Below are 15,034 nucleotides of genomic sequence, written 5' to 3'. Positions count from 1 at the left end.
TTACACCTCCAGAGTCCAGAGGAGGGCCAGACGCATCGCCACAGACCCCACCCACCCGGGCCATAAACTGTTTGTCCCGCTCCCATCAGGGAAGCGGTTCAGGACAATAAGAAGCAGCACAGCAAGGCTCAGGAACAGCTTCTTTCCCCGGGCTGTGAAAGCAGTCGTTCCCTTGTAGCGATCTGGGACACTTTATGCCGGCCCTGTTGCTGCTGTTGCTATTTTGCACTTTATGCCGGCCCTGTTGCTGCTGTTGCTATTTTGCACGACTGCCTGTGATTCTCACTCTCTCTGTGTATATATATATTGTTTCTTTAAGAGAGTGAATTTAGTTTTTGAAGAGAGAATTCAGTTTTTGATTTGACTATGTTATGATGTGTGCCTTAAGCCGTGGGCTTTCTCACAATTTTATTATGTTCGCATAATGACAATAAAGTATCTTGAATCTTGAATGGATGGATGGATGGATGGCTGGGCCAGAGGTGTGAGTAATGCCTCTGGTTCAAATGCTTGTTTTTGCCAGACGTTCTACCCTAAACCTCATGTCCTCCTCCGTGGGGGGGGCTTCAGTCAAGCCTCACCCCTCCATTTGCTAAGAAGAAATGCGTAAGAAGTCCCCCGAGTTGTCCCCTCAATAACAGACAGGAGGTGGACTTCCTGTCCCAAGAGGCCACTGGAGGAGGCTCTTTCTTCTGGGCAGCCCCACAGGAAGGAGAAGATGAACAGGCACAGTTGTTCCCCCGCGAGCCTCTGGCTCTCTGCCGCGTGCCCTTTTTGAATCTTTTTTTTGACAGCCACATTTATATGGAGAGTAAGGAAAAGCCTAAAACAAGTACTGCACAGATTTTTGCAGGTTTAGCTGACAGTGTAATACTGCGATCTCCCAATCCAGACTTTCTATAAACTATAAACCCAATGAAACGGTTGAGTTGTCCCGCCCCTCCCACAAGCAAAGTGAGCTGGAGGTGGTGTTTTGACCAATTTCCTTTTTTTTAAAACAACATACTGAATGTGCTTCTTAAACGACAAGTGGTCGTCAAGTATTTAAAAGAAAATACAAACCCAATTTGTTGACCGTTGCTCCATCACGCCGTTGGGCCTCCCATCACGCCGCTGGGCCTCCCATCACGCCGCTGGGCCTCCCATCACGCCGTTGGGCCTCCCATCACGCCGCTGGGCCTCCCATCACGCCGCTGGGCCTCCCATCACGCCGTTGGGCCTCCCATCATGGCGTTGACAGGGGGATGCCAGCGGGGGAGGAGGCTTCCGGCCTGTTCGGTGCTGCTTCCCATGTCACAGACCTGCCACGCTGTTCCACTCCCATCGCCGTTGCACCGCTTGCTCGTAGGCGATGTGAACGCGCTGAGCGGCGCTCGGTGAGAGAACGTGCCAAAATGGACGTTTTACTGGTTTAAAATTGCAGCTTCTGAGTGGAGCTTTTCTCCACCTGCTTGTAGCCCATCTTGGACCCCCGGCTCGCTTCCAGCAGGGGCTCCACTGGGGGGTCAGTGATGTGTGAGGAACCCGTTACCGGGTCACAATGAGCATCTTGAGTCATATGTGTTGAAGAGATGGGATAACTTTTAGTGTGTGTGTGTGTGTATGTGCACGCATACACATGGCAGGGACATTTGCCAGACCGAAAACAGGATTTGAAAGAAAAGCCATCCATGAATGAACATGTACTTTGGTGTACACATTCGAGTATTTAAAGGGATTATGGTGCAGCGAATCTTCTTCTTCTCCTACATACACTCTCTCTCTCTCTCTCTCTCCCTCTCTCACTCACACACACACACACACAGCGATGCCATCTGGCAGCTTCAGATGGTTTGGTAAATTCACACTAGGATCTTGCTCTGCGGACCAGAAGGGGCACGTTGTCACGGCGATGACGGAGCTTGACGACAGGGCGGGGATTTAAATATGGCGAGGAGATGTTTGGTGATGACGAATGAAGCTGGCAGTTCGCTGCGAACGTTTCCCAGCCTCTCTTCTCCAGTCGCTATTCCTTCTGGACTTTACCTGTGGTTGGACGGTTCTCCTTTCGGCCTGCGAGGGCCACACTTACAAACCACAGGGGGCGCACTTATCCATCCAGTCGCCTTCATCAATGGAAAACAGCAAGCAAAGTGGGTGCCCCTCGAAACAGAGCCGCATCCGGGCTGCTGAAGCCCTTCCTACAACGAACTGTAACACTTTAGTGCACGAGGGCATGCATGAAGCGCGCAGACTGCGCTGCCCTGCACCCTGCAGAGCTGGATGTAATATCCTGTCGCTGTTATTTATAGCCACCAAGAGGAATTTGATTGCTCTTGTCTCTCTGCCTCTCTCTCTCACACACACACACTCACACACACACGGTTGTGACTGAGGGTTGGCGGTTACCTCTCTCTCCGGGCTCTCTCTGAGAGGCGGGGTACAGTCCATCGCAGGGCAACGCAGAGACATACAATCAGCCCCACACACACTCACACCTACGGGGAATTAGCGTCACCAATCAGCCTAAGCTGATGGTGGGAGGAAGCCGGAGAACCCGGAGAGAACCCACGCAGACACGGGGAGAACATGCAAACTCCTCACAGAATGGCCACAAGTTGGAGACGAACCAGTGACCATCTCGCTGTGAGGCAACAGCGCTTACCACTGCGCCACCGGGCCGCTGTGGCATTTCACAGAATGCAAAATTTTAACATTACTTTATTCAACCGGCGCCACCTCAAATACAAAATTTACTCGTACTCTCATGGATGACCAAACAAACTATCTGACAGAATTTATAAAAAGGTTTCTGCTCACCTCATTATGCGCTGATCAGATACAGCCAGGCCCCACAGAGCGTACGACACCCACTGGAGAATCCTGGTCACGGCACCAAAACCGTTAGAGTCTCCTAAAGTTTCCCCGGTCCTTTAATCCCTTTCGTAGGTGTGTACTCAATGAAGAGAATGTTGATAAGGCTTACACATTTATATAAACAACAATTCAGTAACAAGTTGGTGAGGAAAATCAGCGCTGAGGTTCAGCCATGTTCCTTGTGAGTGTCCCAGTGGAATGTCTTCTTGTCGCCTCCTTTTTAACACATCCGTTTCAGTCCGTCCCCTGAGGGTGGGGCTTCGCCCCAGCCAATCTGAAATCCCTGTCAATCAATCTATCTGTTATTTCTGATGAGACTTGATGTGATCAGTATAGTCAATTTAACTAAATGTTAAAGCTCAGTGTCACAATAAGAATCCAAACATATAAACTTAACCTTGGCTGGAGCTGGTTCTGGTGGCCCGGAGGCCCTGAGGCCAGGCGGGCCTGTGTCATGGAGAGGCAATTATAATACTGTGTCACTCTCCTTTATACTATCCTAAAAACAGCACATCTCCAACACAGCACAGCACATCACCACCCGACACACAGGACCGGCGGGTCCCGTAACAATGGGTACTGGCTACAATGGTCTCTAATATGATATGAATGCCACGACAGTGTGAATGTTAGCATGAAAGGGTGAATGCTAACGCAGTGTGTGCTAAAAGCTTTTCCTTTGATCTTTGTCTAATGATTACATTAGATTAAACTCTAAAGAAACATCTTCAATGGGGCCTTAGACATCAAAGACAACTCTTTTATAAATATAACTTGTTCATGAGCCAAAGGCATCCATGTGTTCTTTGTTTTAGCAGTGGATCACACACAATCATCACTTAAGATGAGTATATACAATGCTGGATCTCTTTGCTTTGAGTTAAATCCGATGGATTATCATTTTGTCGACGAGAAGCCCGATGGCATGTCTTTGTGGAAGAACACTTTTGATTCTCAGACTGTAGCTGTAAAGCAGAGTGAGAACAAGGACAGTTTTGACAATGAGGTAGGCTTCATGCTCACATCTTTAATATTGAGAGCATTAGTCAGTTACAGATTTCCTTATATTAATGCTTATCTGTGCCTGCAGCTTTCCATCCTGGTGGAGTTGATGTGTCGAAACTTTGACGCATACCATATTCTCAAGTTTCATGGCTGTTTTCCTGACAGTCAGGAGCTGGCATTTGAGACGTACGACATCAACTTGGTGGAGTACATGCTCAGAAACAAGGACACTCTGACCCTGACTGACGTCAGGGAAATCATTCAACAGGTAGGAACACATTCAATTCAAACAGAGACAAGGAACTCACATTTAAACTGTGGAAAAGTATAACAAATGCCTTGTCTTCTGCAGGTGGTCACAGCATTGGCTGTCTTGAAGTCTGTCGGGGTGATCCATGGCAAAGTATCACCAAAAAATATTTTTGTAGTAGATCAATGGGCAAAACCGATCAGGGTCAAGCTGGGAAATTTCAGTTCGGCCCACCTGCGATTGGATACACGGAATGCTCCAGAGCTGGAAGCAGATGAATTTACGTAAGGATGATAAAATAATTATATCAATTTACTCTGTTGAATTTTTCTTTCCTTTTTTTCTATATTTTCATATTTTATTAGGTGTTGTTTTTATGTCGCCTTGGTGGAGGTTGCCGCTCTGTTGAGGAACAAGTTAATCTTTAAAATGTTTGTTTCTTCTAATTGCAGGGCCCCAGAAAGATCTTCAGGGTTACCGTTTTCTGCGGCTGCTGATATCTGGTCTCTGGGCCATGTCATGGTCTTCTTAGTGGCTACCTGTGCTTACAGCGAGGAAGAGTTTCACCAACTACTGGTAAGACCTCTACTGTAATGAGTTTATCTCCTTTAGACTGAGGAGGAGGCTGCTCCTCGCACGCATTATAGACAAAAAAGCCACAGCGTTATGTTGTTGCTTAGCTTTGGCCATTTAACAGGCAAGTTGAGAAATTAAAAGTTGAAAATTCAAGTAAGCAGCCATTATTGGTGTTTTCTCCAGAGGAGAATCTCCACTCCTCTTAGGCTGCTGGGCCTGCGACCCACACTGGATAAGCGGTTTGAAAATAGATGGATGATTCAAAGAATTTTTATTCCATCCTGATAATATTATCGTCCTCGCGCCACGTTTATGTGCGTGCAATGACGCACACACACAAACGCGGCGCGATGTGTGTGTGTAGAGACACTTGACACCTTGATTGCGCACTGCCTCCCTCTCTCTTGCATGAGTAGAAGAAGGGGCGAGTGGATGATGTTTCTTTTTTGTGGTAATGTTGCAGCAAAAGTTGCCAAAAATGTTTTTGTGTGTGTCGTAAACTGCACACTCCCGTCCCTCACGGGTTACCATGGTAGCATGCATACTTTCATGCGTGCCACTATGAAAGTACTTTTTCTGACGGGTTTAGAGTGTTTCTGGCAGAGCGGCTTGATAAAGAAATGACGGACACCGTCCTGCAGCATCTGTTTGCTACTTAGACCATATAAGTGTTTGGGAACTGCATTAACTTGTGGAGAAAGGGTATATATGTCACCTTTAAATGTTAGTTTGGGGGTGTAAGAGTTCACCAAACCCTCTTCCGGTTCTTTGTTCTCCTTCGTGGGTGCGTAGTCATGAGGAGAATGTGGGTTAAGATTAAGATATTTATATAATTAACCATCAGTACAGTTCGTTTGGATTATCAGGGCTGAGATTCCAACATGGCTCTCATGCCCGCGCTTCGTTGGAATGAAGACACTTCCCGCTTTGTCATCAAGTCATTCTATCCCCTGATTTTGCCCCAGCCAATCTTCAAGGTTCAAGGTTACTTTATTTGTACCCGAAAGTCCAATATAAATATCAATTCCAATATCGCTATTGTAATGTCAAATTTACAGGGCTAGTGCTTCTTCTTCTACGCTTCTAAAGTCTGATTAATATAAGACATTTGCGGTTGCAAAAGATTTTCTGATGATGACTGATTGGTGGATTTGACCATTGCTTCCTAGAATCATCCCGAGGATAACGATGAAGGTGCGGAGTTTCAGGAGTTCATGCAGCTTCTGGCGGCCATGAAGATAAAGGATCCCAAGAAAAGAATCACAGAATATGGCGTCTTGAATCATCCCTTCATCTTGCGTGGGTCCTACCCATGGAAAGATCAGTATCCTCCATCTGTCAACGATGACTTCTCCTTAGATCTCTTAAATTTTGAGATGATGCAGATGCTGGGAAATGGCTGTTTCGGAGAATTAAGGAAATGCTGGAATGCCGAAACCGGCGAGCTTGTGGCGGTGAAACGACAGGTGACTCAAGTCAGTCATGACATGGAGGTAAGTGGACATTTGTTGAGTTTTCTGTTCACTCTATCATTTTGTTTGTTTAGTCAGTGAGCACAGAGAACTAGATTGTATAACTAGGAGTGTAAAAAACGATTCCCCTTTAAGGTAATGCCAGTCGCACATTAATAGTACATGCATTGACAATGCGAACACAATGCTTTTCTGCCTTCCATTGAGCTGAATTATTTTACGTGACATTCATGAACATATTAAATATCAGAAACTAATCTCATCAAACTTGTCATGTTTTTCCAGATTCAAATTTTACAAGAGTTGATGGATGTAAAAGCAGACCAGCATAACATCATCAAATGTCATGGCTGGCTCAATTTCAAGATTAGAAGGGCGCCAGTGTTCGAGTTGCTGGACAAGACATTATTTGACATCATACTTGAAATGAATAAGCCAATGGCTCTGGGTGACGTCAGAGCCATAATTCAACAGGTAAGTTCAATAGATGGAGCACATTGTGAACCGTTTGGCTCTGACCTGTAAGAAACTGAAACACATTTCTCCGTGTTCTACAGATGGCTGATGCTTTGGAGTTTCTGAAGAAATATGGGCTAATCCACACCGACATAAAGCTGGATAATATAATGACTGTAGATCAACAGAGACCCTTACGTGTCAAGCTCATAGACTTTGGCTTGGCCATGCACCGGTCTCAAGCAGAGCTTGGCATGATGATTCAACCACGTTTGTACAGGTAAAGTCTATTAGAATACTGATTATTAGAATATTCATGTAAATTGATACTTTCCAGATTTATCATTAAGTAGTACTAGACTTCCTGTCGATACATTTCTGTTATTTAATTTGGGACATGTTCTATTAAAAAAATAATAATATTTATAATACGTAAATATCGCTTCTTTTTTCTACATTTAGGGCTCCAGAAGTTTTTTTCGGACTGCCAATTTCTGAGGCCGTTGATATGTGGTCTCTGGGCTGTGTGATGATCTTCTTGATCAGGTTCATTTGTGGATTTATTGGCGACTCAGATGAAGATGTGGTAAGTTATCTGTAGTAATCAGTCTACTTGTCGATTGTTCAGTTGGTCCGGCTTTCTGAAGTGACCCCATCCAGCACCGACAGATGCCTCACTTTATTATAGCTGCTGGAAACAAGAGATTTATCTAGCTGCTAAGAGCACACCACATTTCATAGTCTTGAAATATTTACTGCATTTATTGACTTGTAAATGTACTGACTTCACTTCTGAATGATGGACTTAATGGGTACCGATCTGAAAGGATGTATTAGCAGGACAGGTCAGTGGACGGAATTGGTGACGCAGTAAAAAATAACTGTTCTGTGTTTTATCTTCAGGTTTTCGAAATTGTTAGGTTCTGTGGAATGCCACCTGACCATCTTCTTAACATGGGGATTTATTCCACAACGTTTTTCATGAAGACTGAGTCCAACAAGTGGAGACACAATGTACACCTTTAAACTTCTCAACAATGAATATAATGTTTAAAGCTGCAAAGGATTTTCTGACAGTCATGCAAACACAAATACATTCCTTCAGAAAGCATTTCCCACTAAATTATTATTTTTTCCTTCTTCTTCTACTTCATACGCTTGAGCAGGAAGTCCATCCTCTTCCTACGGCTAATCACCAGCTTTTCCTGAATGATCTGAAAATAGTAAGTATTAAAAATTATTTTTTTTAAATTGACTGATCTTTTCATGGATCATAAGGATAAAGTTCTGATTTTGGTTTTACCATTGTTTCTTTAACTAGATACAGCTGAAAGAAAACAATCAGACAGAAGAAGCTGAAACGGAACAATGCTTTGAGCTTCTAAAGGCTATGTTGGAGATGGATGTTATAAGAAGGATAACACCACAGGAAGTCCTGAAGCATCCCTTTATTACACCTGCTTCCTGCAGTAAAACTGCCAACAGCCCCGCAGATCACTGCAGTCCACCTCCAACAACCTTTCAGCCTGACGCTGAGAACGAAGGAACCAAGAAGAAAAAGAAAAAGAACTTGTTTATTAAGAGGGTCTTACCATCAGGAATATGCAAGTGTTTCCTATCAACAACTAACAACTCACCGCAAGCCGATGTGAAGAGTCAAGAAAGGTAAGGAGATTTCCGAGTATAAGCATTTGTAAGAGAAAGGGGTTCAGTGTGCAGAAATGGAACCAGTCAGTTTATGTCTTAGGTCCCGTTTCCATGATGACGGTTTTACAATGAAACCTTTTCCTTTGTATTTTATAAAGTTCTACACTTACATGACAGTAGCGGGAATGTAGCCAGTACGGTGAGGTAGTGAGTCACAGCAAGAAGGCTTCCGGTTCGGTTCCTTTCTGTGTGGAGTTTGTATGTTCTCCCTGTGTCTGTGTGGGTTCTCTCTGAGTTTTCTCTGGGTTGTCCGGCTTCCTCCCACTGCTTGAAATATCCACCTTAGGTTAATTGGACAGCATGTCCAATTGTCCGTATGAGTGAGCATGAGTGTAAATGTTTGTTTGTCTACGCGTGCACCTGCAATGCACTGGCGACTCATCCAGGGTGTACCCTCTCACTCGCCCGTAACCCAGTTGGGATAGGCTCCAGCAACACCAGCCATTGTACTCAAAGTAGATTTAACCTTAGTTAATTTTAAAGCATCTTCAAAGAAATGACAACTTGAACAGCCCTCTGTCTGTTTAGTTTGCAGAATCACGCTGCAACCATGATGCCAGGAACATGCATCAAATCCACACCAGAGAAGGATGTGTCTGAACCTGCTGCTGGTGCTAAGAAGGACCTGGACAGCAAAAAGCTCCATCCAGAACACTCCAGTCCACCTACGACCTTACAAGGTGTGATCATTGTTCAACCTGCTCCACCTGACAAAAGACTGAGTACAGTAGACAACGAGAGACCAGACAGGTAAGAAAACTTCATCTGTGTATGTCAACCATCATCACCTCTGAGTGAGGTTCATGGGGTGCTTTTTTCAATGTCTTGATAACAGGAATATATTTCTATCTGTGTTTAGTTTGCAGAATTTCCCAGAAAAGATGGCAAAGTCTGCAGTGGACGTCCTTGAAAGCACCACACAGGCGGATTCCATCCATGAAGACTCCTGCAGTAAGACTGGCAACCCTCATCCAGACCAATGCAGTCCACCTCCACCAACCTCAGGAGGTGACGCGATCCTAGTTCAGCCTGATGTTGAGACTGAGGGAGCAGAGAAGAACAAGAAGAAGAACAAGAAGAAGAGGAACGTGTTCTTGCGGTTCATAAAGTGGGTCTTACCATCAAGAGGATGGAAGGTTTGCCAATCATCAGCGACCAACTCACCACAAACCAATGTGAAGAGTCCAGAAAGGTAAAGAGATTTCCTCAGAGTATAAGCATTTGTAAGAGAAAGGGGTTCAGTGTGCAGAAATGGAACCAGTCAGTTCATCTCTTAGGTCCCGTTTCTATGATGATGGTTTTACAATGAAAGCTTTTCTTTTGTGTTTTATAAAGTTCTCCATTTACATGACAGTGACGTAAATGTAGCCAGTACGGTGAGGTAGTGAGTCACAGCAAGAAGGCTTCCGGTTTGGTTCCTTTCTGTGTGGAGTTTGTATGCTCTCCCCGTGTCTGTGTGGGTTTTCTCTGGGTTGTCCGGCTTCCTCCCACCGCTTGAAATATCCACCTTAGGTTAATTGGACAGCATGTCCAATTGTCCGTATGAGTGAGCATGAGTGTAAATGTTTGTTTGTCTACGCGTGCACCTGCAATGCACTGGCGACTCATCCAGGGTGTACCCTCTCACTCGCCCGTAACCCAGTTGGGATAGGCTCCAGCAACACCAGCCATTGTACTCAAAGTAGATTTAACCTTAGTTAATTTTAAAGCCTCTTCAAAGAAATGACAACTTGAACAGCCCTCTGTCTGTTTAGTTTGCAGAATCACGCTGCAACCATGATGCCAGGAACATGCATCAAATCCACACCAGAGAAGGATGTGTCTGAACCTGCTGCTGGTGCTAAGAAGGACCTGGACAGCAAAAAGCTCCATCCAGAACACTCCAGTCCACCTACGACCTTACAAGGTGTGATCATTGTTCAACCTGCTCCACCTGACAAAAGACTGAGTACAGTAGACAACGAGAGACCAGACAGGTAAGAAAACTTCATCTGTGTATGTCAACCATCATCACCTCTGAGTGAGGTTCATGGGGTGCTTTTTTCAATGTCTTGATAACAGGAATATATTTCTATCTGTGTTTAGTTTGCAGAATTTCCCAGAAAAGATGGCAAAGTCTGCAGTGGACGTCCTTGAAAGCACCACACAGGCGGATTCCATCCATGAAGACTCCTGCAGTAAGACTGGCAACCCTCATCCAGACCAATGCAGTCCACCTCCACCAACCTCAGGAGGTGACGCGATCCTAGTTCAGCCTGATGTTGAGACTGAGGGAGCAGAGAAGAACAACAAGAAGAAGAACAAGAAGAAGAGGAACGTGTTCTTGCGGTTCATAAAGTGGGTCTTACCATCAAGAGGATGGAAGGTTTGCCAATCATCACCGACGAACTCACCGCAAACGTGAATGTAGCCATAAACCTCTGAGAGAAAAGAAAAAAAATGCGGGGAAAAAAATCACTTAAAATGGTTTAATTAAGCAAAAAATAGAACATGCATAAATAAACAAAAGCAGACAAGTCCCTGAGCTGCTACCTTATCGTGGTGGAGGGGTTTGTGTGTCCCAATGAGCCTAGGAGCTCAGTTGTGCAGTGTGAGCTGGGTGGCAGCCAAAGGCTGCCACCCGAGGGTCAGACCTTGGCGGTCTGACCCTCGGCTCCACAAACTAGCTCTAGGGACGTGGAACATCACCTCTCTGGCGGGGAAGGAGCCTGAGCTGGTGTGCGAGGTTGAGAAGTTCCGACTGGATATAGTTGGCCTCACCTCGACACACAGCAAGGACTCTGGAACCACTCTTCTTGAGAGGGGTTGGACTTTCTTCCACTCTGGAGTTGCCACTGGTGAGAGGCGCCGGGCAGGGGTGGCAATACTTATTGCCCCCTGGCTCAGTGCCTGTATGTTGGAGTTTACCCCAATAAACGAGAGGGTAGCCTCCCTCCGCCTTCAGGTGGGGTGACGGATCCTGACTGTTGTTTGTGCCTATGGTCCAAACAGCAGTTAAGAGTATCCACCCTTTTTGGAGTCCTTGGGGGGGGTACTGGAGAGTGCTCCTTCTGGGGATTCCCTCGTTCTGTTGGGGGACTTCAACGCCCATGTTGGCAATGACAGTGAAACCTGGAGGGGTGTGATTTGGAGGAATGGCCCCTCTGATCGGAACCCGAGCGGTGTTTTGTTATTGGACGTCTGTGCTAGTCACAGATTGTCCATAACGAACACCATGTTCAAGCATAAGGGTGTCCATATGTGCATTTGGCACCAGGACACCCTAGGCCGCAGTTCGATGATCGACTTTGTAGTCGTCTCACCGGACTTGCGGCCGCATGTCTTGGACACTCGGGTGAAGAGAGGGGCGGCGCTGTCAACCGATCATCACCTGGTGTTGAGTCAACTCCGATGGTGGGGGAGGATGCCGGACAGACCTGGCAGGCCCAAACGTATTGTGAGGGTCTGTTGGGAACGTCTGGCAGAATCGCCTGTCAGAAGGAGTTTTAACTCCCACCTCCGGGAGAGCTTCGACCATGTGCCGGGGGAGGCAGGGGACATTGAGTCCGAGTGGACTATGTTTCGTGCCTCCATTGTCGAAGCGGCCAATCGGTGCTGTGGCCGTAAGGTGGTCGGTGCCTGTCGTGGCGGCAATTCCCGAACCTCTTGGTGGACACCGGTGGTGAGGGATGCCGTCAAGCTGAAGAAGGAATCCTATCAGGCCTTTTTGGCCTGTGGGACTTTGGAGACAGCAGACAGGTACCAACAGACCAAACGGACCGCAGCTACCGTGGTTGCTGAGGCAAAAACCCGGACATGGGAGGAGTTCGGTGAGGCCATGGAAAACGACTTCCGGATGGCTTCGAAGAGGTTCTGGACCACCATCCGGCATCTCAGGAGGGGGAAGCAGTGCACGGTCAACACTGTGTATGGTGGGGGTGGTGCGCTGCTGACCTCGACTCGAGACGCTGTAGATCGGTGGAGGGACTACTTCGAAGAGCTCCTCAATCCCACCGACATGCCTTCCAGTGAGGAAGCAGAACCTGGGGACTCGGGGGTGAGCTCCTCTATCTCTGGGGCCGAGGTTGCTGAGGTAGTTAAAAAGCTCCTCGGTGGCAAGGCCCCATGGGTGGATGAGATCCGCCCAGAGTTCCTTAAGGCTCTGGATGTTGTCGGGCTGTCATGGTTGACACGACTCTGCAACATCGCATGGACATCGGGGGCAGTGCCTTTGGATTGGCAGACCGGGGTGGTGGTCCCTCTTTATAAGAAGGGGGACCGGAGGGTGTGTTCCAACTATAGAGGGATCACACTCCTCAGCCTCCCCGGGAAGGTCTATTCAGGGGTACTGGAGAGGAGGGTCCGCCGGATAGTCGAACCTCGGATTCAGGAGGAGCAATGTGGTTTTCGTCCTGGCCGTGGAACTGTGGACCAGCTCTACACCCTCGGCAGGGTCCTTGAGGGTGCATGGGAGTTTGCCCAACCAGTCCACATGTGTTTTGTGGATTTGGAGAAGGCATTTGACCGTGTCCCTCGGGGATTCCTGTGGGGGGGGGGTGCTCCGGGAGTATGGGGTGTCTGATTAATATTATAAGTAAGTTAAAACTGTATCCACCTGAAATGAGCTCCTTCCTCTATCTGATTATTCATGTTGTAAATATGTTAGTAATCCCTCCCTCTTCCCCATAGTCTTGTGCTCTCTCCCCCTCTGTTTGTCCCTCTTTCTGTCTCTGTCTGCAGGTCCTTCTGTCCGTGGTGCTGCAGAACCTGGACCTGTGGCCCTCAACACTGATAACCATATCAGTAGCATTAGCATTTATAGCTTTATACATTTTGTTTTTGTCTGCTCCTGCTCTGTCCTGCAATTGCTCATCCTCCTCCTACCTGTCATTCTCTCTCTCTCTCTCTCAACCCAGCCGGTCAGACAGATGGCCGTCCACCATGAGCCTAGGTTCTGTCCAAGGTTTCTGCCTGTTAAAGGGAAGTTTTTCCTTGCCTCCGTTGCCAAAGTGCTTGCTCTTGTGGGTCAAGTTGGGTTCTGTCTTTCCCTGCAGGTCTTTTCCTGCTAATCCTGTAAAGTGCCTTGAGATGACTTTCTGTTGTGAATTGAATTAAATTGAATAGTTGTTCATTACTGCATTACTGTTTTTTATTTATTTATGTTCTTCATTTCACTTTTTTATTTGATTCAACTGGTCGTGTGTTCTTTTATAATTTGTTCTTGTGCAGACATTTCTCATAGTTGTTTGTCGGTTTAGGGAAGTGAATAAACCGGACACCTTGTTCCAGTCGTTCGGGGTACCGGTCGTCATGGTTACACAAGCAGAGACTGCAATGTTTCACCATTTTGGATTTTTTTTTTACCCTTTGTATAGTATGCAAACCGAAGCACGCTCGGCTTGTTTTTCTTGTTTTTCTACATAAACAGATACACGTGGAGCCAAGAGACGACGTGTAGGGTCATGATTGGTCCACTAAATCATGTGGGCGTATTAGACGGAAAGGTTTTTACCACCACCACGTCAAGCCCTGCTTGTGCTGTCTCTACTTGATCCCCTTTTTCAAACGTTCAATATATTCCTTTTCACCGTGACCTCGGTGATCTTCCTCTCTTTTTTCTTCCTTCTTTTCTGTGCACCAGATTTGTGGCAACTATGCAAATTCCCGCTGTGCACGTAGCCAGAGTTGCCAGAGAGGGATCAAACCATTTTCTTCTAAGACAGGGGTCGATGTGCAAAAAGGGAAAACATTTATATTTACAAAAAATAATGAGTTTTAATTGGCACGTATATTTTGAATAAAAAATTAAGTTAAATGTAATATTCAACAATTCCATTAAAAATAACGAGGGGAATATTAGGTAAAGTAAATTAAGGGTCCCTCATGGACCCCTATGATTCTGAGGCCTGGACAACATACCCGGTTGTCTTTCTAGTTTCAATTGTAAATGATAGTTTAGAGCAGGGGTGTCAAACTCAAATACACAAGGGGCCATAATTTAAAATTAATCAAAGCCACGGGCCAACGTTGAATAAATTAACCTTTAAATGGACTCAAACAAGTTTTGCTTTAACATTGAATTGAGTATGGAACAAGCAACGCTTTTGTCATTTAATCATGAAGACATGCAAAATCGAATTCCAAATTAAAAAATGGCAGTTTAAATTGAAATTGTATGTTGTTGGTTTTTTTGCAGCCTTCTGAGGTAAATATGAAAATTAACTTTTTCCAGCTTTGAGAAAATGTAGCGCCTGAAACAGCCTCAAACTAGAAAGACAGTCAGAGATTGCAGACCCCGCCTCCAATAGACTATTGGATCTTGTGAGACAGTAAACAGGGCTTCCGGATCAGAGGGGCCAAACCTGCTCTAGCTTTCTGCTCCGGAACGTACTACAAGACTCCTTCTGGACTCTTTTTCCCATCATGCCATTCGTGTCCCTCCCTCTTAAAGTGGCAGTTTACAGCAGAGGCACGATTCCAGATGTAAAAATAATTCTAGAATCTGGATCCAGATCCGGATCAACGCCATTCTCGGGGAGGACCGAGCCACGGACAGAACCTTGCTTGTGTAAACATTTCAAGTCGATTGGGTTACTAGTTTTTGAGTTATGCGCTCGGACAGACAGACAAACAGACAAACAGACAAACGGACCCAATTGCAATACCCTCGCCTCCCCTTCGGCGAGGGTAACTAGAAGGTTGCAACACTGAAATGGGCCCCGTGCCATTTTAT

At 46.0% G+C, this 15,034-nt stretch overlaps 1 protein-coding gene across 1 annotated transcript; it reads left to right on the top strand.

The window, feature by feature from the left end:
* The first annotated feature begins 3,745 nt into the window (after window positions 1-3,745).
* On the top strand, window positions 3,746-13,237 carry LOC137915870 (homeodomain-interacting protein kinase 2-like). Its single transcript, XM_068758990.1, has 16 exons — window positions 3,746-3,862; window positions 3,947-4,129; window positions 4,214-4,395; window positions 4,564-4,687; window positions 5,857-6,180; window positions 6,445-6,633; window positions 6,717-6,895; window positions 7,078-7,201; window positions 7,519-7,629; window positions 7,782-7,838; window positions 7,937-8,280; window positions 8,851-9,072; window positions 9,182-9,514; window positions 10,077-10,298; window positions 10,408-10,659; window positions 13,042-13,237. The coding sequence occupies exons 1-16, from the start codon at window positions 3,746-3,748 to the stop codon at window positions 13,091-13,093; spliced, it is 3,015 nt and encodes a 1,004-aa protein (XP_068615091.1). The 3' UTR covers window positions 13,094-13,237.
* Window positions 13,238-15,034: the final 1,797 nt, after the last annotated feature.

This window comes from Brachionichthys hirsutus, unplaced genomic scaffold (genome assembly GCF_040956055.1).
Source record: "Brachionichthys hirsutus isolate HB-005 unplaced genomic scaffold, CSIRO-AGI_Bhir_v1 contig_1035, whole genome shotgun sequence".
Taxonomy (NCBI): domain Eukaryota; kingdom Metazoa; phylum Chordata; class Actinopteri; order Lophiiformes; family Brachionichthyidae; genus Brachionichthys; species Brachionichthys hirsutus.
This window is presented reverse-complemented; position numbering and strand designations above follow the sequence as displayed.